This window comes from Hemicordylus capensis, chromosome 3 (genome assembly GCF_027244095.1).
Source record: "Hemicordylus capensis ecotype Gifberg chromosome 3, rHemCap1.1.pri, whole genome shotgun sequence".
In the NCBI taxonomy this organism is placed as follows: Eukaryota; Metazoa; Chordata; class Lepidosauria; order Squamata; family Cordylidae; genus Hemicordylus; species Hemicordylus capensis.
Window position 1 is genome coordinate 37,309,910 of NC_069659.1, and position 27,472 is coordinate 37,337,381.

Here is a 27,472-nt window from a genome sequence, read left to right on the forward strand (position 1 = left end):
AAAAATCCAAAATAATCCAAAAATCCAGGAAGATTAGAGTGGCATTATTTTGATCCAAACCAACCACTTGGTTTACAAGAGCATGATTTTTGTGTTGAGCATACTTAGAAGACCTCACTAGCATTTGTTCATATATAAATACTCTTGTGTTGTCTTATTTGCATTTTTTAAAAATTAACAAGCCTCTAACACAACGTGCTCCTAGGCATGTTTACTCAAAAGTAAGCCCCACTCCAATCAACGGTGCTCCCTCCTAGGTAAGTATGAACAGGACTACAGCCTCAAATTTATGTGAAACAATACCCAATCAAACAGGGTTTAATACTACAAATAGGGATGTGCACAAACCGGTCTGGAGGCCCTTTTACGTGCCTCTGAACCAGTTTGAATGTCCGCCGGTTCGAAGATGGTGGGATACATTTGAGGATGGGAGAGGGTGCTCTTATCTCTCCCACCGCGTTTCCCCTGCTGGCTTTTTGCTGCCTTTCAAAATGGTCCGGCGGGACGGCAGCATACCTCCTTGCTGCCCCGGTGCCTCCTCGGACCGGAAGTGGCCAGAAGTGCCCAGTGCGCACAACGCACATGAGACATGTGTGTGTGCGACATGCACACATGTACCAGGCACTTCCAGTCCGAGGAGGCACCGGGGCGGCATGGAGGTACACTGCCGCCCTGCCAGACCATTTTAAAAGACAGCACCGGTGGGGGAAATGCAGTGGGAGGAGTAAGAGCACCCTCCCCCATCCTTAAAGCTACCCACCACCACCACCTTCAAACTGGCAGGCGCCAGCTCCATGCACACCACTAATTATACACTGTAGTAGCAATCTTTTTGTTCAATGAGTTGGGGGTGGCATCAAAGAAGGTTTCCCAGAGAATTGCTATGTAGTTTTTCTTCTTCACGAAATAGCATCATACCACCACCCATCTGTGACCACATCTGCCAAAATGTGTCTTTGCACATATACTATCAAAAACATTCAAACGTGTTCTGAAATCTGTAGGGAGATTCTGTTTAACCAAGTTTGCAAAGGCTTCTGGCTAGATTCAACCACTCTAAGCCATCAGAGAGGACATGAGCAATATCGAAATGTGTGTTCAGATGAGTCATGAGCATATGGCAACAGTGCGAGAGATCTACCCTGATCTAACTAATTCAAATTAGTTTGGTCAACACAGTCTGCATAAATGCAAGGAACCCTTATTTTGTATGCATGGGTTCTCTCACTCTGTTAACATGGCCAGATGACCAGAAAAAGAAAATAGAAAAAACAGCAGCTTGATCTCCAGAAATCAGCAGGCAAAGCCTTTTATTACATGGATAAATTTTATCACCTGCTAAGGTCTGTACATCAGTCTGTTGTTAAAGACACAGTTACAGAGGCTGGATAAACTATAACTACCTTAACAGGAAAGCATGAGGCTAGTTGTACATTGTACAAGGAAGTCCTGTGCAGAATTCCCCTGAAGATTGTAGCTGCCATTTATCTAGGCGATCAAAAAGTAAGGATGAGCCCGGACTGGTCCAGAGGCCATTCTGAAGGCCTCCGAACCGGTCCAGACATGAGGGCGGTCCGGCACTGGTGTGTGGGGCTCTTTGAGGGTGGGTGAGGGTGTACTTACCCCCACACACACACTGCGTTTCCCCTGCTGGCGCGTTCGTTTTGTAAAGCTTTGGGGGCAGCAGGATACCTCCCTGCCGCCCCTTCCCCCAGTCGTCGGCAAAAGGCTTCAAAAAGCCTTTTCCACATGCGCATGTCGCGCGCGCACGTCACGTCTCCATGTCACGTGTGCGCATGCATCACAGAGACATGACGTGCGCATGCGCAAAAGGCTCTTTGAAGCCTTTTGCCGACGACTGGGGGAAGGGGCGGCAGGGAGGTATCCTGCTGCCCCAAAAGTTTTACAAAATGAACGCGCTGGTGGGGAAAACGTGGTGGGGGGGTAAGTACACCTTCCCCCACCCTTAAAGAGCCCCCACACACCAGTGCCGGACCACAGATCCGCAGTTCTGTGCACATCCCTATCAAAAAGGCCATCTAAATCCTATTGAAGTGTTTCTCAGACTGCTACTAGCTTAAGAACCCTTCCCTCAACTAAAATTGGTGGGATACACTTCCTTTGATCTCCAAAAGATTCACTTTTGAGTGCAAGGATCAAACAAAATGTGCATTTACTTCAGTTTTGAAGAAGCATGACTAAAACCAGAAGTGCCTCTAATTTCTTTTCTTTTTTTCTTTTTTTACGCAGTTGTGGGGGCCTGATCCTATCGGGACCATGGCACATAGGGAGAGGGAGGTTAACTCTTTCCCATCATGCCATTTCCCTGCCAAAAATCATGCCCCTATTACTATTTGTCCCCAAAGCATCTATTTGCCAAAAAATACCTGCTTTGGGTCAACCAGCATCTTTGGGGAGGCATTTCAGCAAGGCAATGGGATGAGGGAAGGTTAGCTTCAGCAGATTTTTTTGTGAAATAAGAGGTGCTTCCAGCTGTAAGAAAGCACACCTGTTAAAATAACAAGTTGTTAAAATAACAAGTTAAGTACATGTCTAGTTTTACTCCAGATCAGAATTACCTGCTCTCAGAGGAGCCCACCCACAGTGCTTCTGAATGATACAGTGTTCTGACTGGAAGGAAAGCCAGAGCAGAGATTTATGCAGAGGCACAGCACAGGCTGCCTCTTCTATGGGTGGGTACCACCTAGTCTCACTGGAGTCTTCAATTATTTCATCAATGAATTCATCACAGCACACTATCAGTTTCTCTCATGGCACATCATTTGGGAAGGACTGCCCTGCTATCTCCACTTGATTATATAGATAGGAAGCAATTTGCCAGGAAGGCCCTCTGAGTTGCAAAAGATATTATTCTGGTACTGCATGTTGTTCTAGTACTCTAGGTGAACATGCTTTTGCAAACTGATAATTGTCGTTTTTACATTAAATACCTTTGGCCATCGAAACGCAGGTTTCCAGTGAAGTCGTAAAGGTGCCGGTTGGGTCCTTCACATTCTATCTTCCCCGACACTTTTATCAAGTCTTCTCTGGACTGGAGACAAGCAGTCTGAGTCAAACCCTGCAAGGAATCAAGTCACAGACAAGGTCACCATCAAACCAGTATCAGAGTTCCATGTATTAAGGCAGCAGTTCCCAATCATGGGTTTCCAGATGTGGTTGGTCTACAACTCCCATCAACACCCAGCCAAAATGGCCTTTGCTATTGTGGCTGGATAGGATGGGAATGGTAGTCCAAAAGTATCTGGGGACCCACAGTTAGGGATACCATATGAGAAAGAGGACAGGTCCCCTGTACATTTAAGAGATGCACAGAAGAAGGGAGTTCTGGGTATTTTAAAAGATCGTCTCCTTCAACATGATCCCCACTGCCCATTACGATCATCAGGAGAGGTGCTTCTACAGTTGCCACTGGCCCGTCTGGTGGTTACTCAGGGATGGGTTTTCTCCGTTGCCACCCTGAGGCTTTGGAATGTGCTCCCTGTTGAAATAAGAGTCTCCCCATCTCTGACAACTTTTTAAAAATCAGTCATCTGTTCATACAGGCTTTTTAAATGATTTACAGTTTTAATAGCTTTAACACTTTTAAACATTGTTTTAAGTTGTTTTAATTTAGTTTTAATTGTATTTTTTATTGTAAACCGCCCAGAGATGTAAGTTTGCAGTAGTATAGAAATTTGTTAAATAAATAAATAAAATAAATAATAAATTTCAACAGGTGCAGCTTTTCTTCCCCCTGCATAACAAGCTACACCTGCTGAAACTCCTTTTCTGTGCATCTTAAAGGAACAGGAGACCTGTCCTCTTTTCCATATGGCAGCCCTACCCAAGTCTGGGAACCCTGTATTAGGGTATCTAAGACATAAAACTACATACTGAGACAGACCCCCCTAGTCCAGTATTGTCAGTTACAAGGCCACAGTCTCCAGCTGTGCTACGTGATGTTCCCTAACTGGAGATGTTGGGACTTGAACCTAGAACCTTATTCATACAAGCTTGTGGTTTTCTTCTATAGCTTCCCATAGGTGCTCTAGTTTTGTCCAGGGCCCTGGGGAGCTGATTAACTCAGTCCACACTGATTACATATTTGTCCTCATGGCAGACTGTACATTCAGCAAGGGCAGAACTGTTTATATGGGGCAGGGGGAGGGAATATGTACAACCAATTCTTCCTTACAATATGGTATGTTCTTCTTGTAGATGCTTCCTATAAATCATTCCTGGAGTTATGCAGACAAGGAATACTGCACCACTTCTTTGACTTTACCCATATTCAGGGCATATCACTATGGGGCAAGTGCAGACTGCAGAACAGAGCATATCAGACATGATCTCACTTTGGACGAATTCATATGTGCATGAGTGGTGTACCCTTAGTTGGCATGTTCATCTAAATGGACACAGGATTTTGGTCTGAGTCAATAAAAGAAGTCTCCTTAATTCAGGAAGCCGAATTTCAATGTTGATATCAAATGCAGTGTATGGTTTTCACATACTCTTTTCAACCACTCTCCACACTTGACCTTCCACATGTTCACTTATTTAGCCATTCTTTCTAAAACAAAATAATGCTTGATTTGCTATTGAGTTGGGCAAACCGATTACCAGAAAAGCTTTTGAACTCCAGCAGCGGACAAGATCCCATCATGTTCTAAGTATTACTGCTCTTGTGGTTTAAGAACACATCCTGTGAGGCTGGAGAAGCAGTTGGTAGCAGGGTTTGGTGACTCCGAAAGTAATTGGATCATGCAATGACTTCACTGCTCACCACACCACCAAATCATTGTAATACAGGTTGCAGGAAGTCTAGAGCCTTCACAGCCCCTGGGGGCCTCCAAATCATCTTTAGTCTGTCCTGGGTGATGTGGTTGCCCAGAGAAGCATGATGATGCTTAATTTGCAGGGGAGGGGGGCCTCCAAAGGCCTTTAGGTCTAGGCTCCCAAGTTACCTAGGTACACCTCTGGTTGTACAATAGCCAGATCAGGTCTGGGCAAGCATCCCCGTCTTCTACTTTCTCTTGGCTGCTTTCTCACTGCCAGGGGCGCCTGTGGCACCAACCCTGGAGAGGAAGACCTCACAAATGCCTCTCCATAGGGCTGCCATATGGATAAAAGGACAGGCCTACTGTATCATTAAGAGATGCACAGAAAGGACAATTTCAGCAGGTGCAGCTTTTCTTTCACCAGCATGGCAAGTTGCACCTGCTGAAATGCCATCTTCTGTGCATAAAGGAAGAGGAAACCTGTCATCTTTTCTATATGGCAATCCTGTCTCTCCATATCTCTCTTATGGACTCACAGGTTCTGCTGGTATGCAAAGCAAGTGACTAGTACAATTTCCTGCAGCTACTTTGACAGAAAAATTCAGACAGCCAACTTTAAGTCCTGTCTTTCAAAAACTGGTGCAAGATTCTATGCTATCCCTAGTTGTAATTTCACAGGATTTCAGACATCAAAAGAAAACAAATGTAATTTTACCTGTCGTATTTTAAGATTAGTCTCTCCATCAAGGTTAGATGTTTCAATATAGCACATTGCCTGAGGTTCACTGTAGAAGCACAATAACATTATCCATATATACATACATCAATCAGTCACACAATTACTCTATACTGTGCTTCAAAAGCAAACTTTAGAAAGAAAAGCACCTGCAAAATCAAGGTATTAACTATACATGCACATCAAACCACCATAATAATTCAACAACTGATTTTTCCCAGACCATTAACTGAATTTGGTGTTCATTTTTATATCACAAGGATTTTGCTCTCTAAAGATCTTCTTAATATGCACACATACAAAATAATAATAATAATACAATGCACACATTGTACAAAACTAAGAAACACACCACTTTCAGAACATGCGGAGTCTGGTGAACTGAGGCCTTCTTTTCAAACATACCACGTAAACAATATTGGCTGATATGCTCCCCAGTCTTAGGAGCACGGAACAAGAGCTCTGTCCTCACAAGAAGTGGGTTAGGGTTAGTTGATTTATAAGCTTGTCTCACGGGGCAGCACACAGAGAGGGTGATGGGGTTACCATTTTTGCTTATCTCCCCCCAACAAAAGCCCTTTTCTCTTATAGAAATATGTCCCTGAGGGCTGCGCAACCTCAGCAAAAATTGCATTCCCCCACTGAGGGCTGTCCTGCAAGCTAAGATTGTGGGGCATCTCATTACCCTGCTCCTTGTGGGGGCAGAGCTCTAGCTCCACCCTCCTAAGGCTGTAGAGCACATTGGCCAACATCACCAAACCATCCTTGTAAGTGACCTTTACTGGTAAGAGGGGAAAGGAATGGTATCTAATTTCATTGTTACTTCTTAGCTGGAAAACATTATGGGCTCCAAAGTCTCTTTTCCTTTGACAAGAAGGGTGGTCCTCTAAAGCAGGGATTCTCGACATGTGGGTCACCAGATGTAATTGGACTTCAACTCCCATAATTCCCAACCAAAGGCCACTGGGGCTAGGGATTATGGAAGCTGAAGTCCAATAACATCTGGGGACCCACACAGTGAGAAACCCTGCTCTAAAGCAGGCTTCCCCAACCTGCGGCCCTCCAGATGTTGCTGAACTACAACTCCAAGCATACCCAGCCACAATAAATTGTGGCTAGGGATGCTTGGAGTTGAAGTTCAGCAACATCTGGAGGGCCACAGGTTGGGGAAGGTTGCTCTAAAGGAAGGGACTCCATTAGGGGAGTCCTATGTCTTTGAACCTCAGTTTAGCAGAAGCATCCTTTCACACCCATTCAGTATATCTGACCTGGTAGATAAAATGATCATGTCTGCTGGGAGATGCTGCCCATTGGTGACCTTCACAATATCTCCCACTGCCACCTATTGATTCACGGGCAGGAGTGCAGCAGCATGAAAAGAGAGAAAATGATAAGAGAGAAAGAGAGTGTCCATCCGTGCTGTTAATAAGTTAATCCTCCATGCCCAGAGAAGAAAAATAATGGTGTGTTACAATGAATATGCACAGTGTTTGCGACTTTTTCACTGTATAGGTAAAATGGCACTGGGTCGTTGCACCCTGAGAACCAGCTAAGCAGCATGACAGGAAGTAGCAACTGATGCAATGACATCAGAACGCAGGTCCTCAAAAAGGAGGAGGGACAGGGTTGGCCCAAAGTACTGAGGTACCTGAAGCAGGGCGCAAAAAATTGCCTTGCCACATGAGCCCAGTGGGGTCCAGCCCCCTTTCAGAAGCAACCCTTGCATGCTTTGAAATTGATACAGGGCACAGAAAGGAGTGCGGGTTGCCAGCAGTGTTCCCTCTAACAGGGATTCCCAGATGTTGTTCACTACAACTCCCAGAATCCCCAGCTGCAATGGCCTTTGGCTGGGCATTCTGGGAGTTGTAGTCAACAACATCTGGGAATCCCTGTTAGAGGGAACACTGGTTGCTGTCAGCCTCCTCTTGTGTTTCTTGCAAGCTTTGCAAAGAGTATGAGAAGAGGTGCTCCTTGCCAAACTTGCAACGGTCAAATTGGTCCTGAAGGGCTGCTCTGATGGAAGTGGTGGTAGGCATCTTGGTGCCCTGCCTGAATAATTCACCACAGGAGGCAACGGTCTCACCCCGAGAGAAAAGAAGTGCTACCACAAACTCAAGTAGAAAGATGGAAAGAAATGGAGGAGGAGAGAGTTAAATTGGATTAGAAAGGGAAAAGCCGGGTTTGCAACTACATGGCTGACTGACTCTGCTGTTTCCTTTTCCTAGTTTCCCCCCAAAGAACCACCTATCTGTAACATTGTGCTTCAGAACCAGCAATGGCTTAGAGCCAATTCACATATTACATAATAAGTGTGGTCGCTGCACATATTCCAGTGTTGCAGTGGAAAGTGAAAAGCAGAGGTGCACTGAAACCCTGCAAAGGAGATCTGCTGGGAAGTCATACACCTGCACCCCTGCTTCACACTTTTCAGTGTCAACTGCTGCAAACTTCAGTATATCCAGCTGCACTCTTAGCTGCTTAAATCCAGTGCATTTCAATTACATTTAAGCAGCCTAACAGTGTGCAGGATTGCAACCTGAATGTAAGGTCTAGGGAATGGATGGACTGGCTAACCACTTTTATACCTTAATTGCCAAATACCTTGGCCTGACAAAACTGCAACAGAAAACCTTTTTGCTTGCAGACTCAGTTTCTTTTGAGGTTTTGAAACATATTCCTCCCCCCTCCCACCCGCCACCAGAAAGGCAAAATGTGGCATTCTTTGTGGCATAATGAGACTACTCAAATCTTGTTGCTCATCCACTTTTATTTACAAAACCCCGTCTTAAGTCACAGCAGTTTCCATAACGTTACAGTGGGCAGTCATATTGTAGAGACAGAAGGACCGTGCCTGTTCCAAATTAAATGAAATGTGTCTATTCTAATTTGTCCATTTTAAAAACTTGTCATAGTAGAATAAAAAAAGATATATTAACATGGGCAAAGAACTGAATGGCAGCCATTGTATCATCCTTCCTGACTTTCAGGAGTTTTACTGCTTCCGTAGTGCCATGTAAATGTTATTTTATTTATTAAACTTCATGGATTGGTTTACTGGCTGTCTTTCTCAAAAGGTTTAAGGCGATGCATTATTAATTGCTTATCAAAATGGAAATTAAAGAGCTGTTCTGAACTTGCCTGAAAATATATCAGAGACCTCCTCTCCACTTCTGTGGCCCAAGTAGTTATATATTTATATTCCATAAGTCAGTGTACACTCATATTATGAATCAATCCTTGGGGATTCAAAATGGTGGTGGTGGGGGGACATGTCCCAAGAAATTCCAGAATTGCTCTGGTAAACTGTAAGAACTGAAAACATTCAACATCCCTTCTTGGCACACCCAAAGAAGATCAAACTCATTTACAATTACATCACAAAGTAGCCAATTCCCAAAAGATCTTAAAAATAGTCCTTACCTCCTTCCACATAATATTCTGCCACATTCCATTTCTTAAAACTGGAAAAAAAATAGCATCCTTTTGTTTTCCTTTTTCAAGAAATCATTACCAAAGATTAAAATATCCAACATCACTGGTCAGCAACTGATTTTGCAATATATATTTAAGTGAGGGGGGCAGGGCAAAGATCTAGGAACATAGGAAGCTGCCATATCCTGAGTCAGACCACTGGTCGATCTAACTCAGTATTGTCTACACAGACTGGCAGCGGCTTCTCCAAGGTTGCAGGCAGGAGTCTCCCTCAGCCCTATCTTGGAGATGCCAGGGAGGGAACTTGGAACCTTTTGCATGCAAGCAGAGCGGCTCCATCCCGTATCTTACAGTGCTCACACTTGTAGTCTCCCATTCAAATGCAAACCAGGACAGACCCTGCTTAGCAAAGGGGACAAGACATGCTTGCTACCAGAAGACCAGCTCCCCTCCCTGAGATAGCAGGAGATACATATTTAGGGATATTTAGGCCTCAACCTACATGTCCCTAAAGCTGGAGAGGCCAACCTGAGGCTCTAAAATGCCCAATAAATTTAGGCTGGGGATGATAGGAGTTGTCCAGCTACACTGGAGAGACTCAGGGTGGCCACCCTGCCCTAAAGTGCCTTGCCACTCAGTTCTATTGCTATGGCCAATGACCTCCTTTTTCCATTGGGTTGAGAGCTCGAGGCCAGCCTCCAGTCCGGGAGGCTACTAGCTGCTGATCTAATCCCACATTATCTTTCTAATTTGACTCCTAAATGCACCCTATCCTGATCCCAGAGACCTAAGTACTCAAAGCTACAAATGAATAAGATAAATTCAAGAGCTTGAGCTGAATTTTGTCCTCAGTACATTAACAGGGGCGGCGGGGGGGGGCACCTCTTGTGCTGCCAAGCCAGAGTGAAGTCAATATGCTGCATTTTAATAAAAAATGGTAGTTTACAGGAATTGGTATAATTACTCTCTCAGAAATGGACAGACACAATAAAATCACTTAAGAGAGCTGATCCCAATATAGTGAAGTGGCTCATATGCAAAATGCTTCTAATGCAAACTGATGTTCTGTATAATTAAACACGGTGGTGACGTTCTAGAAAAGCACACTGTGGCCCCTTTGCCTCTGACAGTTTAATGTACACATACCATTGATGCCTGTCTATAGCTGTGCCAACCGGACAACATGCCTATTGCATGACTGGAGCCTGCAAGTTTGTTTTCTTAAATGTAAATAGAAGCCGTGGAGGGCCCCAATCCAGATTGGGACTGTAGTGGGGGAAAGGGTATTTCGCCCTTTGCACCTGCTCTGGGTGGTTCAAATTGGGATAAAGCCCCCCCCCCCCAGCTGCTATTTGTCTTAGAAACAAAGAAACCTCCCACCGGTGACAACAGAAGGTTCCCTCCAGCTCTGAGAAGGGGTCCAGAATGGGACCACAACAGGGTAAAGGGTTAAAGCTAGGACTATGCACACAGTGCTTTGTAAACATCAAGGCGTGGGGCAGAGAGTGGTCACTAACGGGAGGGAGGCAGGTCTTACCTGCCCCTCCGTTGCTGCTCCACAGTCTCAGCACAGCACCATCTCTATTAAGCAGCTGTGGGCTGCCTGTTCTTACAAGCCACGCTGCGTGGGGGCTTCTGGTTGGGGACAGGAAGTTCCCTGTTCCCAGCATCTTGCGGGCATTATCGTCACGTAAATGGTGTTGGCACAGGTGCCATCTTGAGTGGTCAGTAGTGTTTCTGACCACTCGGGATGGTGCCCACACATGTGCAGACACCATTTATGCGGCAATGACGCCCACGGGATGCTGGGAACAGGGAACCTCCTGTCCCCAAGCAGGAAGCCCCCGTGTGGCATGGCTTCTAAGATCAAACAGCCTAAGGCTGCTTAATAGGGACAGCGCCGCACTGGGGTAGTGGAGTAGCAACAGAGGGGCAGCTAAGACCTGTCTCCCTCCCATTAAAGCGACTGCTCCCTAGTGATGGGTCCGGACCGGTCTGGAGGCCATTGTAAAGGCCTCCGGACTGTCCGGACCGGTTCGGACCTGGCTGGTCCGGTCTGGGTGGAGGGGGTCCCTTTAAGGGCGGGGAGGGTTTACTTACCCCTCCTGCCGCTTTGCCCCCTCCAGCGCCCGTAGTTACTGTAGAAATTCGGGCGGCAGGATACCTCCCCGCCGCCCCCTCTGCCTCCTCATTGCAAAAGGCTGTGACAAGCCTTCTGCGCACGCGCATGCAGCGTACAAGCTTCACATCTCCCCGATGCGGCGGGTAGACCGGGCCTCCGATCGCCGGAGGCCCGGTCTACCCAGAGGCCCAGTCTACCCGGGCTCATCCCGGCGGGTAGACCGGGCCTCCGGCGATCAGAGGCCTGGTCTACCCGTCGCGTCGGGGAGACGTGAAGCTCGCACGCCGCGTGCGCAGAAGGCTTGTCGCAGCCTTTTGCAATGAGGAGGAGGCAGAAGGGGCGGCGGGGAGGTATCCTGCTGCCCCAATTTCTACAGTAACTACGGGCGCTGGAGGGGGCAAAGCGGCGGGAGGGGTAAGTAAACCCTCCCCGCCCTTAAAGGAACCCAGCTGTGCGGTTCCGTGCACACCCCTACCGCTCCCCCCCGCCCACAAATCAAAAGGTTTCAGCTGCAGGAACTCGAATCACTTCAGCACCTCAAATTAGAGCTGCCGAAATGATTTGTGCACATCCCTAGTTAAAGCCTTCTTCCCCTGCTGCAGTCCCGGTTCAGATTGGAGCCCCATACAGATGCTGTTTACATGTGTGTGTGTCTGTTTTAAAAACAGGCCCCAATCACATAATAAGAGCAGTGATCTTCACTATTTTTCAAGTGGGAACCAATTTGGCAATAAAAAACAAACCTTCAACGTGAGAGCCATTTCCCACTGTGGTGACCTCTGCACAGTACTGTACTTTTCTCAGTGCTGGGAGGGTTCTTTAAGAGAGACGGACAGAGCCCTCTCTTAAGAGCTCTATGCGGAAAGTGCTGGGAAGGGCTACACTTCCCAGCGCTCTCTGCATGCCTTCCAGGATGGTGCAGGAACTCAAGAAGGATCTTCTTTGCTCCTGTGATGGGCAAAGCACAACACCGCACAGGGAGAAGGGCCGTCTCCACATGGTGCCAGGGGGATTGTGCAGAGTTTTCAGCTTTGGCTGAAGCTACACTCGGGCCCAATAAAAAATTAGCCAGGAAGCCACACTTAGGGTTGATACTAGGGGCCTTACAAAGAAGAACACTGCAATAGCCATTTGGCCATTGAATTACAGTTGTATCAGCCACACAGCCACCATAAGCCATTTCTTATCTCAAGGATTCAGAACTGAGTCAGACACTGCCCATGACAATTCATCAAGTAAAACAAAGGGACAAAAATACAAAGCAAAATCAAATGATAACAGTTGCTTAAAATAGGATAAAACAAGTGGGAACAGAATACATAATACAGCAGACTAGTGTCCCCTTAACACATGTTAACACCATACCCCAGCAGAATTTCAAGTCGATTTCGACTCCTGGCACCCACAGAGCCCTGTGGTTTTCTTTCGGTAGAATACAGGAGGGGTTTACTATTGCCTCCTCCTGTGCAGTATGAGATAATGCCTTTCAGCATCTTCCTATATCGCTGCTGCCTGATATAGTACCTGTGGGGATTCGAACTGGCAACCTTCTGCTTGTTAGTCAAGCATTTCCCCGCTGCACCAATTAAGGTTTAGGCATTTTTAAAAAAAAATCCTCACCCATGGCTATTTACCACCATGCAATATTTAAATAATCCTGTACTTTCTTTCAGTTCTTTGCCTTGCTGACCACATTATTGGAATTTGCTCACACATTACTAATCATTAAAACCAAAAGTAATTACTCTTTAGGCTGCTCTTGACCTTTCCTGTAGCATATTTTGTTTAAATGACATTAAAATAAGACCTTACCCACTGTTTTCTTTTTGTTCACTGTACTGTCAGCCTTGTGTCTTTTCTGTTGGGAAGCGAAGAAAGAAACAAAAGAAGAAGGGGTAGGGGGACAGAATAGTGATAAGTGATCTCTGTGTTAAAAGGCTAAAGCAAAGAAGAAAGGCTGAAAAGACAAGATAGAAACGATTGTGTTTTAAGGGCAAGACATTCTTTGTAGAGTGCAACAGACACAGAACTTTGGCATTTGCAACAGGATCAAGATATGGCAGCCTTTATATTCCTACATATAACGATAAGCAAGTGTATACACAATGCATCTTTGTACATAGTACTTTTCCTGACCAGGCTCGGACTGGCCCACAGGGCAACAGGGCATATTCCCAGCGTGCCCCAGCCGTGTGGCGCCCCTGCATCCCAGCTCCCACCCTTAATTACCCATTCTGCTCAAAGCTCGGCGCCCTCCCCACATACATTCCACCGCCCTCTCAGTGCCCCCAGTCCAGCCCTGTTCCTGACTCATATTACCCAGATGATACCAGTCTGCAAAGTAAATCGGTATTATTCCCACATTACAGAGGTGTGGATGAGGATGAGTGAACAGGGGCTGTGTTCAGTGGTGGTAAATGAGAAAGGAACAGGACTTTGCCACCAAGTATTCTAAACAGTCTTCAGACTTAGGCCAGGGACAGGCAACCTTGGCACGCCATCTGTTGTTAAACTACAACTCCCATAATCCCCGGGCACAACTGTTCTAGGAATGATGGGAGGCATTTATAGCTCAACCACAGCTGGAGTGCAAAGGTTGCTGACCCTGGCCTAAGGCCTGGGTTCTCAAACATGTGCTCCCAGGTGCTGACTGACTACAATTCCTCCCATTGTGGTTGGGGTGGATGGTAGTCCAGAGACATCTGGGGACCCAAGTCTGAGAACCCAGGCCTAAGGCCTTCCAAAGGCCATAGGGCAGGAGTTCTGGAACTTGGGTCCCCAGTTGTTGGACTTCAGCTCCCCTGATCCTCAGGGGGGTTATGAAAGTTGTGGTCCAACAATGTCTGAGGACCCAAATTTGACAACCCCTGACATTGGGTAAAATATAGAAGAACTGTAAAATTGGTAAATTTTGGGTAAAATATATTGGGTAAAGTATAGAAGAACTCTTAACTTGTTCACTTAATTTGGTTAATTGTATTGCTTTTATTGTATACTGTATCTATTTTATTGTTGTGAGCTGTCCCGAGCAGTAGTGTACTGGAGGGCTGGAGTATAAATATTTTAAATAAATAAATAAATAAACAAAATAAAGCACCACAGCATGTTAAAGAGCAAATCAAAATGTTATAGAACTAATATATAACATCTATATCTAACAAAATATTGTAGAACTATTAAAAAAATGCTATAGAACTAATCAATTACAGCAGTTCTAAAGTGTTCTATCTACCTGGCTTTCCAATCCTTCTTTTGCTTAGCTGCACAACAACCCAATGAAGTAGATAGAATTCATCTTCCTACTTTACAGACTGGGAACAGAACTTAAGAGATGGCAACTTTCGTTTCCGCCCAATGAAATCTGGGATGCGGAGCAAACTGAACTGAGTCTCCCAGATCTCATGTCCAACACTCAGTCTACTGGAATATTACAGACTATTTCTAGCCTACATCTAGAATACAAGCATTACCCAATTTAGCCCTTCAAACGACAAAATATTGAACTGAGAGTGCAGCACTGAGTGGTATTAGACATACTGCATACTGTGTTGCTATTGCATTTCAGATACAAAAATACAAGATAATGCCTGTAACTCTAAGGTTGTATAGACAAAGTGGCACCACCCATAACAGAAACTTCCCACAGGACAGATGCTTCACGTGGTAATAACTAGGGATGTGCACAAGGCATTTCGGGCAGGGGGAGAGCAGTAGCTGTTAAAGGAGGCAATCAGGTCTTACCTGATCCTCTGCTACCCCAGCCGCCCCACCATGGTGCTGTCAGTTTTAAAAAGCCACACCGTGCACACAGCTATGGTGCTGCTCCCAGTCAGTCATGTGCGTCATGTGGTCAGTCATGTGCCAGGCTGCTGGGAGCAGCACTGAAAACACCACGTTGGGGCAGCTGGGGGTGTTGGAGATGGAGTTCCAATGCATCGGCCTTTTGCACCAACTACCCTAATGACCACTAGGGGCATTGGGAGTCGAGACCATGAGTCAGGGTCTCCCTATCTGTCCCTACTCTATGACCCCTGAACTGACTCTGCAGCACTTCCTGTGCTGAGTCACAATCCTTCCTTTCCTCTTAGAGAGTAGATGGAAACATCTCTCTCTCGCCTCACCTATATCTTAGTTCTTTAGATTAAGACTTCCTTTAGTTCTTTAGATTAGGACTTAGTTCTTTAGATTAGGACTTTCCTATCCAAGTGTACTTAACCAATAAATACTTAGTATTTAGTTCTACAAGAATTTCCATGTGTTTTCTCTAAATAGCTTCAACAACTAAACCATCGTATGCAAACTACTCTGTAACTGGCGTGTGTGCTCTCTTCCTTAGTGCTCTGCTGTTTAGCTACTGGGGGGAAATTAACAACCCCCAACAGGGGGCAGCAGAGGAGCAGGAAAGACCCACACGCCTCCTTTTAAAGCTACCCCTCACAATTCGGCTGCTGCAGCTCAAATTGTTTCGGCACCTCTGTAATAAGTCACCGAAACAATTTGGGCACATCCCTAGTAATAACTTCAGTGATGTGCAGTATGACTGGAACCTGTCTCATGGTAAAGAAAAATGAAAAATGTTTGGTCTGCAAATAAAAGCCAGGACCCAAAGAGACACAAGGATTTCTGATGCACACACATCAGGTGTTCTGAGGTCTTTCCTTCCAAACAAGGCCCTCTGCACGGTCCAATAAGCCATTCTCCAACCTCAGGGAACCTTCAGGAGTACTCTCTGATGCAGTATGAAGAGGTCCCATTGGGGGTGGAGGGGAGGCCCTGGTGCATGCACAGCAGTACTTGAAACAAGCAACTCTGTATTCTGGCCTATAACTTTTAGGCCAAAACTTATTTGTATTTTCACTCCCAGAAATGTACATCTTGAAAAAATTCACTCAAAAGATACGTACACTGCTTTCTTTTTGTTGTTGTTTTTAAATGGAATATATGTCCCACAGCATGATTACATGGACAGTCTAAATCTGGTGGGGGCAGTTTTAGCTTCTGTTTGCACCATTGCAGCTAGATTTATCCAGCATTTCTCTATTGCTCTACCCGGCTTTTCCTCAAAGACCCCAGTTCACTATGTCTCCCAGGCAGGCCCATATCCAGGCAGCTTACAGCAGCCTTTCCCAACTGATGTGCTGCAGCACACTGGTATGCTGTGGGACACTGGCTGATGTGCCATGGAGCCTGTCCTGTCTGGTGCAAAAGGAAGCAGACCCGTAGCCAGCTGGTGGACGGTGTGTACATGCCACACCAAAAAATTCTCTTTCCTTGACAGCCTCACTGACTGTTTTCACTGAACATTTTATAACTTGCCTCCTCTGACTTCTGCAATCCCCCCAAAAAAAATTTGAGGCTGGTCACAGGCCTGAAAGGGAGCAGCCAGCTCCAAGTGGGGGGAGTTTAAACTCCCAGCACTTGTTGGGGGTTGGAGAGAGAGTAAAAGAAAGGGGGGAAAGAGGGTTCCCTTCATTAAAAAGAAAAGTGGGAGGGGGAGAGCAAGAGAGGGTTTCATTCCTGAAAGGCAGGAGAGCAAAGGAGAGAAAAGCGTTATGCAAAGCGGGGAGAGAAATAAAAAGAGGGTTTGTTTCATGGAAAGGGGGAAGAGAGGAAGCAAAGTTTTCCTTCATGAAACGCTAGTTGGGGGGAGAGAAAGAAATAGAGAGGATTTGCTTTAATGGAAAGGAAAGGGTGGAGGTTTGTAGTAAACATAGGAACATAGGAAACTGCCATATACTGAGTCAGACCATTGGTCTATCTAGCTCAGTATTGTCTTCACAGACTGGCAGCGGCTTCTCCAAGGTTGCAGGCAGGAATCTCTCTCAGCCCTATCTTGGAGAAGCCAGAGAGGGAACTTGAAACCTTCTGCTCTTCCCAGAGCAGCTTCGTCCCCGGAGGGGAATATCTTGCAGTGCTCACACATCAAGTCTCCCATTCATATGCAACCAGGGCAGACCCTGCTTAGCTATGGGGACAAGTCATACTTGCTACCACAAGACCAGCTCTCCTCTCCTAAAAATAAATAGACAATGCAAGGTACATAGGAAGCCACCATATACTGAGTCAGACTATAGGTCCATCTGGCTCAGTATTGTCTACACAGACTGGCAGGGGCTTCTTCAAGGTTGCAGGCAGGAATCTCTCTCAGCCCCATCTTGGAGATGCCAGGGAAGGAACTTTGAGCCTAGATGCTCTTCCCAGAGCGGCTCCATCCCCTAAGGTGACTATCTTACAGAGCTCATACTTCTAGTCTCCCTTTCATATGCAACCAGAGAGCAACCTGCTAAACTAAGGGGACAAGTCATGCTTGCTACCACAAAACCAGCTCTCTTCCCAGATCACTGTAATATCTAACTGTCTGGTTAGGGCTTTATGTGTTATAACCAGCAGCTTGTATTTTGCCCAGAAACTTATTGGGAGCCAGTGTAGCTCTTTTAGTATAGGAGTAATATGGTCTCTCCGAGATGACCCAGAAACCAACCTGGCTGCCACATTCTGTACCAACTGCATTTTCCAGACTAAGTACAAAGGCAACCCCACATAGAGCACATTGCAGTAGACAAGTCTGGAGGTTACCAGCAGATGTACCTCTGTTCTGAGATCATTTATCTCAAGAAATGGATGCAGCTGGTGTATCAGCTGAAGTAGACAGAGAGCAACTCTGGCCACTGCCTCAACCTGGGACACCAGGGAGAGGTTTGGATTCAAAAGCAGACTGCATACCTGTTCCTTCTGGGGAAGTATGACCTTATCCAGAACCAGCAGATCAAAATTGTCTTCTGAGTTCTGACCCCACATAATAAGTACCTCTGTCTTATCTGGATTCAGTCTCAGCTTGATACCTCTCATCCAGCCTCCAGGCAGGCATTTCAGGAGGTTATGCCTTCTCTTGATGATGTTGACATGGAGAAATTGATCTGGATGTCATCAGCATACTGATAACACCCTGCACCAAATCTCCTGATGATCTCTCTCAACGGTTTCATGTAGATGTTAAAAAAAACTATTGGAGTCAGTATGGAGCCTGGGGGGATGCCATATAAAAGTACATATTTTGAAGAACAACAGTCTCCAAGGGACACTATCTGAAATCTGCCCAAAAAGTAGTAGTGGAACCACTGCAAAGCAGTGCCTCCCACCCCAAACCCCTTCAGATGCTCCAGAAGGATACCATGGTCAATAGTATCAAAAGCTGCCAAGAGATCCAAAAGATTAAAGATGAACAATCTTACGGATTGTTTCCACTTTTTAGATGCTGTCCTTATCTTTTACTACTTTCTAAAATAATATAAGCCACTTTAAGGGCCCCTTGGGTAGAAAGACACAGTAAAAAAAACCCACAGAAACAAAAACATTTCAAGGCACAAACTGGGGCCATCCTTTTATGGCGCCCAGCAGTGGCTCTGTCTGCCTCTTCATTTCTTCAAAAAGCCTCTCACATGGCACAGCTAAGCTGAACTGTGCTGGGTCTGAGAGCAACCTGTCCTTTATTCTCGTAAAAGTCCCAGATATACTCACATAGTCTTCTATAATCTCCTTGATGCCAGCAACCGTTAGAATAAATAGCAATGGCACCAAGGTGGTATATCTTCCAGTTGGAGAGACATCTGGAATTTGCTGAAAAGGATAAAAATGTAAATGTTATAGAGCATGACTATGTCCAATGTGGTTTTTATATGGAAACATTCATTTTAAATGTAACAGAGCCTCCGTCATTTATTTATTTATTTAAAAAGAAAAACAGCTTTGGGGTGGAGGGAGAGAATTTAAAGTGGAAAAGTGAGTGGGGAGGAATGATTAAACAATGAAAAAGAGGCAGCACCAGTCAACCCAAAACCAGGCCAAGTGTTCAAAAATATTATTTATTTATTACTTTATTTAGTACATTTATATACCGGCCCATACAAAAAAGAAAAATCCCTGGTCACTATATAAAACCATTAAAACATTAACATAATTAAAACAATTTAAAATACAATAAAAACTCTAAAACTGAAACTTTAAAACTATGGACTAAAAGCCTGACTAAACAGGTATTTTTTAGGTCCTTCTAAAAAAAGTTAAGAGAAGGGGAAACTCTAATTTCATTAGGAAGCACGTTCCAGAGTCCTGGGGCAACTCTAGAAAATACATATATATATATATATATATATATATATATATATATATATATATATATATATATATGTGTGTGTGTGTGTGTGTGTGTGTGTGTGTGTGTGTGTGTGTGTGTGTGTGTGTGTGTGTGTAAACCGCTTTGGGAACTTTTGTTGAAAAGCAGTATATAAATATTTGTCATATTCGTATTCTTAGCTGGCAAATCAGCCCAAGCTGGTTTGTTGCACACCAGGAACTATTATGTAATTGGGGTGATTTTTTTTTTAAAGTAAACATTTTCTCAACACTTTTGGGGGTTGTCTCCTGGTTTGGTTTGATTTTACTTGTAGTGGGGCTTAATCCTTTCCTTACCTTCTACTTCTGTACTCTAAATTACCGCTTTTCCTCCATAGCATTGGAAATGTGGCTTAGTGGAGCAATTTGGATCAGAAAAGCATCAGGCACTGAAAGGGTTAAGCATTCCCCTGCCACTGTTTTGCTCCAGATTTCCCTATCCTGAAGCCCTTTTTTTCTTTTAAAAAGTGGCATTGGGGCTCCATCACATGCCTTTACGTGGAATGTGCATTTCAGCCTCAGACTGGGTGCTAACCTAGAAAGCAACAATAGAATGTGTGCACTCAGGCTTCAGAGTCCTTTTTAGGAAACAACAGGGTGTGCAGTGTTGTCCCTTATGACTGGGAGGCAGTAGGAAACTACTTGATTTCCAACGGTCAAGCCTGTTGTATGCACGACTGGCCTTCCTCCTTTGCCAGGCCAGCACATCTGTGCACTTCAGGCACCAGCTTCAAGCCATTGACCTCACGGACTCTGAGCTAGAGAACACATCCTCAAGGTCTAGATGTAGGGTCCTTCCAGACAGCAGTAAGCTGCATGACATGGAAAGCTTCTGGCAAGTTCCAAGTGCAAGTGTACTCACTCTCCACACATTCCTGCAGGCTTCCATCTTCTTTCCCAGCACAAATTCACACTCTGTTCATATATAGAGCAGTGTTCTTGAGCGGTTTTTGCAGTGCCAACTGCCTGCCAGCAGTTCTGTTCCAAGAAGGACCAGCCCTTTCCCTCATTTACCAGAAAAGGAAAAGTAAAGTGTGTTGTCAAGTCGATTTTGACTCCTGGCGCCCACAGAGCCCTGTGGTTTTCTTTGGTAGAATACAGGAGGGGTTTACCATTGCCATCTCCCATGCAGTCTGAAATGATGCCTTTCAGCATCTTCCTATATCGCTGCTGCCCAATATAGTAGTAATCAGATATTCTCAAAAAGCAAGAGCTGGCCAGCAGTTGGCACTGCAAAAACCACACCGTCGTACCCTGCTCTGTGTCTGAACAGAGGGTGGATTTGTGCTAAGAAAGAAGATGGAAACCTGGAGGAATATGTGGAGGGTGATTAAATTCACATTTGGAACTTGCATGGAAGTTTCTTACATCACACAGTTTATTGCCCTTAACAGTTTGGGCCTGGGATATCTGAGGGACCGCCTGGTTCCAAGGGTTGCTGCCCGCTTGATGAGGTCATCTGAGGGGGCTCTTCTCCGGGTGCCAACAATGAAGGAAGCTCGGATGTTGTGCATGCGGGACAGGGCCTTCTCTATTGCTGCCCCCAGACTTTGGAATGCTCTCCCAGTGGCTATTCACTCCTCGGTCTCCATCATGGCTTTTAGAAAACATGTGAAGACTTGGCTTTACTTACTCAGGCTTTTATGTAATTGTCTCCATTGCTGCTTCTTTGTATATTGTATGGTTGTTTTTATGTATGTTTTTTTTAAAAAAAAATTAGATCTGTTTTTATATTTTAGCATAATATTTTATTTGTGTATTTTTTTATAGTCTTGTTTTAATTTTTCTATGTGAACCGCCTTGTGATTGTTTTAATGAAAGGCGGTATATAAATTTAACAATAAATAAATAAAATAAATTGCAGTCTGGAAGGACTCTCTGTGTTACCATTTCTGTTAGTCCCATCCCAGCTCTGGCTCTATTGAATAGGCTGAAAGCTGTTCAATATATCTATCTTATGCTGATCTTGGACTGTAATAAAGATGGTTTGATTTGCATTAGCCATTCATCACCAGTCGTCAGACTCCATATGTTAAATTCAGTTTACTAGTAATCTCTCTAGGCCTTGGCTAAGGCAGCAAACACAGACACAGAATCCTTGCTGAATCTCTGGAGCATGCTCAGTGAGCATGCAATGATAAGGTCCACACCTCCATGGCTTCATCACTACAATATGACTAGGTACACCCAGACCATTCCCTTGTAATTATATTAAATACAGTGACTGGCTGGAACATTTAGTTAAACAGAAAGTGACATACCTGCAGTAAGGCAATGAAGAGGAAGAAAGCATTAGCAGCTTTTCTGATCTGCTCATACAAGAATCGAGGTAGAAATGTCACCACACCATACTTGGCTGTGCTGCATATTTTCAGAAACAAAACAAAGACTTTGGTATTGGGAAATTTAGTGGGTGGGGGCGGGGTTTTTACAAAGAAGTTAAACATTAAAATTAAACCAGAGATCTGGTTTAAAGAAGAATTGGTTAGCTATTTCAGATCAACATACTAACTCTCACCTTCTTTAATTCTGCAGCTCTTATCCCTTCCCTCTCTGAATATTCTCCCAGTTTTCCTTCCTATCTTAAACTATCTGACTGATATTCAGAGTAAGTTTCTCAATAATTACTACTCAGGAGTTACTATAAATGGCTACTTAATTTTAATAGGACTACTCAGGAGTAATTTAGTCTGGATGTCAGCCAGTTTCTGGTGTCCTCTCCATCATCTCAACTTTCCGTACCACTCTATGTTCCAGACTTCCTTTCCTAGCTCCCCACTTCCCTATACCTCCACATTCTCTGTCCTGTCTGGATATCCTGCAGCCAGCAACAAGGTAGTCCTCACTCTCAAGGTAGCACTTATTAAACATTGCAAGCCCCCATATCCTCTGGAATCCTGAGTATCAGAACTAACAATTATAATCTGGTAATGCAGTCAGAAGACTACAAAAGTCTATTCCACATTTACAAGTGAACTTCAGCACCCTGGACAGTTTCTCTATGACGCACAACCTTTATTACCTCAGTTGCACATTGTGCACACCATGGAGATGCCTGGACAAGCTAAATCCCATGTCAAATTCTCCACTTCTCTCCCATAATATATGGGAACACTCCCTGTAAAATGGCTTTATCAGGAGTGCCCCCTTGCCTCCTCTGATTCATTGGCAGCTGCTAGTGACAGCGTGAAAAACCAGGTGTGATTATGAGATCTAATACCGTAAGTGCACCCACATGTTACAGGACTTGTCATGCAGAATACACAATAAATGATCCTGGTCGTAGGGACACAATGATGATGAAAAACAAGCAGCACTCCAATGTCATTTTCAGAATGCACCTTTCAACAAAAAGCACAACTATCCTAGAATAAGTCTCAAGTAATAAAGAAAACTAGCGGACCTGGCACAGAGCATCTGCGCCCCTAGTTCTCCCTGTCTCTCCCCACCATCTTCATTTTGATCCCGCTCCCCACCACCACTGCAGCCCCATTTTGTTCTCCTCCCCCAGCCCCAGTTTGTTCTCCCTTGGCAGCCAGGCAGCCTGGCCACCACTTCTCCTCCTCACCCAGAGGCCGGTGGCCGGGCGGCCTAGCCGCCATTTTTCCTGGCTGCTGCCCAGAAAACTACTCCTGGCCAGCAGTTTCTTTCCTCCCATCCCGGTCACTAATTGGCAGCTGCTCACGAACTCTCACGGGAGCTGCCACACATGGGATTAGCGATGGGTACACCTTAGAGAAATATATATAAAGAAGAAGATAACATAGGAACAAAGGAAGCTGCCTTATGCTGAGTCAGACCATTGGTCCATCTAGTTCAGTATTGTCTACACGGACTGGCAGCGGCTTCTCCGAGGTTTCAGGCAGGAGTCTCTCTCAGCCCTATCTGGAGATGCCAGGAAGGGAACTTCTGTAGGCAAGCATGCAGGTGCTCTTCCCACAGTGGCCCTATCCCCTAAGGGGAATATCTTAGACAGCTCACACATCTTCCATTAAATGCAAACCAGGGTTAGGGTTAGAGTGGACCCTGCTTAGCAAAGGGGACAATTCATGCTTTCTACCACAAGATCAGCTCTCCTCCCAAACCTGGCCTGCCTATCTAATCTCCAATTTTTGCCTCCATGTAAGGCAAAGAGACAATTGTGGCGGGGGGGGGGGGGGGGAAGACACAGATACAGCAGGGGAGTAAGAGAGATGCAGTTCTGGCCATTTCCCCCTGCCAGCCCTGCTCATGCCCACCAGCCCCACTTGTGTCCACCTCCGTACACACACACCCATTGCCTTGAGCCCACAAACCCTTGTGGATGGTTCTGCACACTAACAAACACAGAGAGCTCGTTTATGTGATTTGGCTCTGCAAGTTGATTCTGGGGAACCTAGAAGTGGTGGTGATGGAGAATCTGGAGCTTCCATGCACCAAGCAAAAATAATCACTTTGTTAATCAGGCAACTTCAAAATGCCAGGCTTCTAGTATTTATACCAGACCAGCCAGTCAAGGAGCCTCCTTATGCTTACCAACAGTAAGGCTTAACGTTTCATGTCCCTGTTGCTTTCTGTGTTTGCAGTGGCTCTTTGTTATTGCTGATATTATCGTGAAACAACAATGCCCAATGTTCTTTTATTAACTGCGCTCACTGGGTGAGCTATTCAAGCTTCTCCTACAACAGTCCCACAGAAATGGATGGAAACTATTCTGGAGTACATGGATCATTATCAGAGAGGAGAGCTGGTCTTCTGGTAGCAAGCATGACTTGTCCCCTTAGCTAAGCAGGGTCTGCCCTGGTTGCATTTGAATGGGAGACCACATATGAGCACTGTAAGATATTCCCCCTAGGGGATGGAGCCACTTTGCGAAGAGTAGAAGGTTTCAAGTTCCCTCCCTGGCTTCTCCAGGATAGGGCTAAGAGAGATTCCTGTCTGAAACCTTGGAGAAGCCACTGCCAGTCTGTGTAGACAATACTGAGCTAGATAGACCAATAGTCTGGCTATTGGCAGCTTCCTATGTCCCATTGCAACATGAACAGATATAAACTTTTATCATTCCAATCCTGCAAACACTCTCACACATTTATTACATTTCACTAGAATCAATGTTACAACAGAATTCCGCACTCCAACAGTTTAGCCATTCTGACTAATCCAGAGCTCTGTGTGTATTCTAATGCCCATGAAAAGCTGCCTTTTACTAAGTCAGACAATTGGTCCATCTAGTTCAGCACTATCTACAAGAGGGCTGCACAGCTTTGCCCCTCCTGCAGGTAAACTACAACTCCCATCATCCCTGACAACTGGCCATTGAAGTTGAGGATGATGGGAGCTGAAATTCAACGGCAGCTGGAGGACCAAAATCTTGCAGCCCTGATCTACAATGACTGGCTCTCCAGGGTTTCAAACATGAGGTCTCCCCCAGCCATATCCCAGGCAGGGATTGAACTTGGCACCTTTATTATTCATTCATTCATTCATTCATTCATTCATTCGATTTCTATACCGCCCTTCCATTCAGGGCGGTTTACACAATGAAATAATAAACAAATAAGATGGAACCCTGTCCCCAAAGGGCTCGCAATCTAAAAAGAAACCTAAGATAGACACCAGCAACAGTCACTGGAGGTACTGTGCTGGGGGTGGATAGGGCCAATTACTCTCCCCCTGCTAAATAAAGAGAATCACCACGTTAAAAGGTGCCTCTTTGCCAGGTTAGCAGGGGTAATGCTAACTTGCATGTAATGCGGGTGCTTTTCCACAGAGCTGCAGCTCCTCCCTTTACAACCAGCCTTTCCAATTTGCTTCAGCTGAGGCTCAGCTCTACATCCTTAACTTGTGTGCAGAGAATGCACCGTTTCCTCCTTTCCTTAGATCGTATAATGTGGCCAAGTTTTGTCTTATACAGGTCGAGTATCCCTTATCTGGACATCCAAAATCCAGAATGCTCCAAAATCCGTAAAACAAACAAACAAAAAAACCACTTTAAAAATGTAGTCACACCACCTCCCTCAGGGCTGGGCCAGGCCGTTCCGCTGCTGCTCACCCACCCACTGCCGCCGCCGCCTCCACCAGCGCCTCCTCCGCTAGACTTCTCCGCTCGCCCACCTCCTTCCTGCCACCCCTCCTTTGCTAGTCTCCTCCGCTTGCCCACCGCCTCGCCGCCGCCGCCTCCTCGCCACCATTGTTTTTTGGCGCTGGAACTCTTGCGCACTCTCGCGAGAGTTCCACCTCAGCGTACTTTATATGGACGATTCCAAAATCGGGGAAAGTCCAAAATCCGGAACACTGCTGGTCCCAAGCAGTCCGAATAAGCGATACTCAACCTGTAGCTAGCAAAATTCATTGGGAGTGTAATTAGTGCCCGTATGCACATTGCATCCACTTGTCAGATATGCTGTTGCCGTACATAGTATATCATATAATATGGTATGAGATTTAACATCACTCTGTATTAGGCACATAGTTTTGCTGCCTTGCCACCTTTATACTCAGTGTCATTCCAATACCAGTGTTGATTAATTTTTATATATAGTTTTATGCTCAGAGTCTTAACTTTTAGCTTCTTCTACTCACTATATTATGTTTTAGGTAATTTTATAGAGATCCCTTATTATCTTCCAGGAGTAGATTGTCTTAATTGTTTTTTGTTTGTTTTGTAATTGTTATGCTGGTCAAAGACCGAAATAAAGACTAAGACTAAGAAGACCATTTCCTCCACTGAAGGGAACATGGAAGCCCTTGAAAGGAGGAAGCCCCATGCTGGATTGAGATACTTTTCTCTCTGCCCCACCCCCCCGCTTTTGCAAGAAAGCACCAGCAATGTTGCTGTATCATCTATAAATAACAAACAGGTGGGTGTATTCTTAGGTTGACATATGGTGTCAGCATACTGGAATACAGGGAGGCACACAAACAAAATTCACTATGATGAGCCACTAATTAATGAATATAGCTGTGTCTTGTGTGCAGTCTGTTAGGACTGATATGGCATGATTAGAACCTGAATGTCACATTTAAGGTATTTTTCCCCACTTGCTATCCTCCCTCATGCTCATTAGATACCCTCGCTGTACGTAAATTCAGCCTAGCTCCATTGCCATTATACCACTGAATCTCCAATGAGACATCCCATTCGTTGTGACTGTGCACTGTATATGGATACTGTTCTGGATATCAACAAAGTGATTCTGAGGCTATACACTGAATAATGTGACATTCTTCTTCTCAGTGCATATGTCGGCAGTGCCACACAATGCAATCTAGTTAGCTGAATCATGGCAATGTAGAGGCTCAGTTAACAAAACAGTAGCAACAGCCATCAAAGGAAAAAGCTGAGCACAGGGTTGCCAGTATCAAAGGCAAATGGTCCTTATGACCAATAGTTTAAATCTTTCTATAATCAGCTTCTTCTGATGAATGCATGCACTACAGACCTCTAAAAGCTCCCCTCTTTTTATATTCAGAATGTGCACCCTATTTCTAGTCTCAAATAACCCAGCACTTTCTCAGTCAGAAGTCCTGCCCATCAGTTTCATTTTTTAAGGCTGTGTTCACACAATCACAAGGATCCTGGTTAAAATGTTAATCAGGATTTGTGAGTGCAGTGGAGCTGATTGTGAACATCAAATTTGTGAACACCAAATATTAGGGCAATCCAAATGTCCCAGTTAACCAGCATTTAACCAAGACAGATATCCAGTTTACACCAGTTACCTATTCTGGTTAAATGCTAGTGAATTGGAGTGTTTTCATCAGGACTGCCCTGAAATTTTGCATTCACACAATCAGTTGTGCTGGGCTGGCTAATTCTGATTAACTTTCTAACCAGGATCCTTGTGATCGTGTGAAAGTAGCCTTTATTTAATAACTTTACAAGTTATTGTAAAGTGTCAATAACAAAATAGAAATGACGTATTGAAAAAGATCATTGTAACAAAAAGTTACATATTACAGAGACTGATTAATCTTATATGAACAAAAGAGAACAGCAATGGAAAAACAAAACAAAACAAAGAAATGAGTGTATTCAGTGAGAAAATGCTTTAACAGTAAAATGATTGCCATAGCTAATACAACAGTTAGCAAGTAAGTGTTTAGATGCTAACTTAGTAACACAAGTTCCAAATATAGAGGAAACATCTAAGATTTTGTCTTAATTTTGTCACAACTAACCCAGTTACTAACAGACAACTGGGTTATTTAATCAGGTGAGTCCATTTACAAATAGAGCGCCAGCATAGT

General features: G+C 44.8%; 1 protein-coding gene across 14 annotated transcripts in view; it reads right to left on the bottom strand.

Moving 5' to 3' along the window:
* ATP8A2 (ATPase phospholipid transporting 8A2) overlaps window positions 1-27,472 on the bottom strand; it is a 595,211-nt gene that overhangs the window by 443,425 nt on the left and 124,314 nt on the right. For 13 of the 14 annotated variants that reach the window (XM_053308077.1, XM_053308075.1, XM_053308074.1 and 10 more), the window contains 7 exons: window positions 21,505-21,604; window positions 18,590-18,688; window positions 12,884-12,929; window positions 8,938-8,978; window positions 6,786-6,859; window positions 5,497-5,566; window positions 2,952-3,079 (listed from right to left, as the gene is read on the bottom strand). In XM_053308077.1, coding sequence (XP_053164052.1) covers window positions 2,952-3,079; window positions 5,497-5,566; window positions 6,786-6,859; window positions 8,938-8,978; window positions 12,884-12,929; window positions 18,590-18,688; window positions 21,505-21,604 — 558 coding nt within the window. Of the gene's footprint in view, window positions 1-2,951; window positions 3,080-5,496; window positions 5,567-6,785; window positions 6,860-8,937; window positions 8,979-12,883; window positions 12,930-18,589; window positions 18,689-21,504; window positions 21,605-27,472 lie in introns of those variants that run through there. The other variant, XM_053308089.1, reaches the window with a different exon arrangement.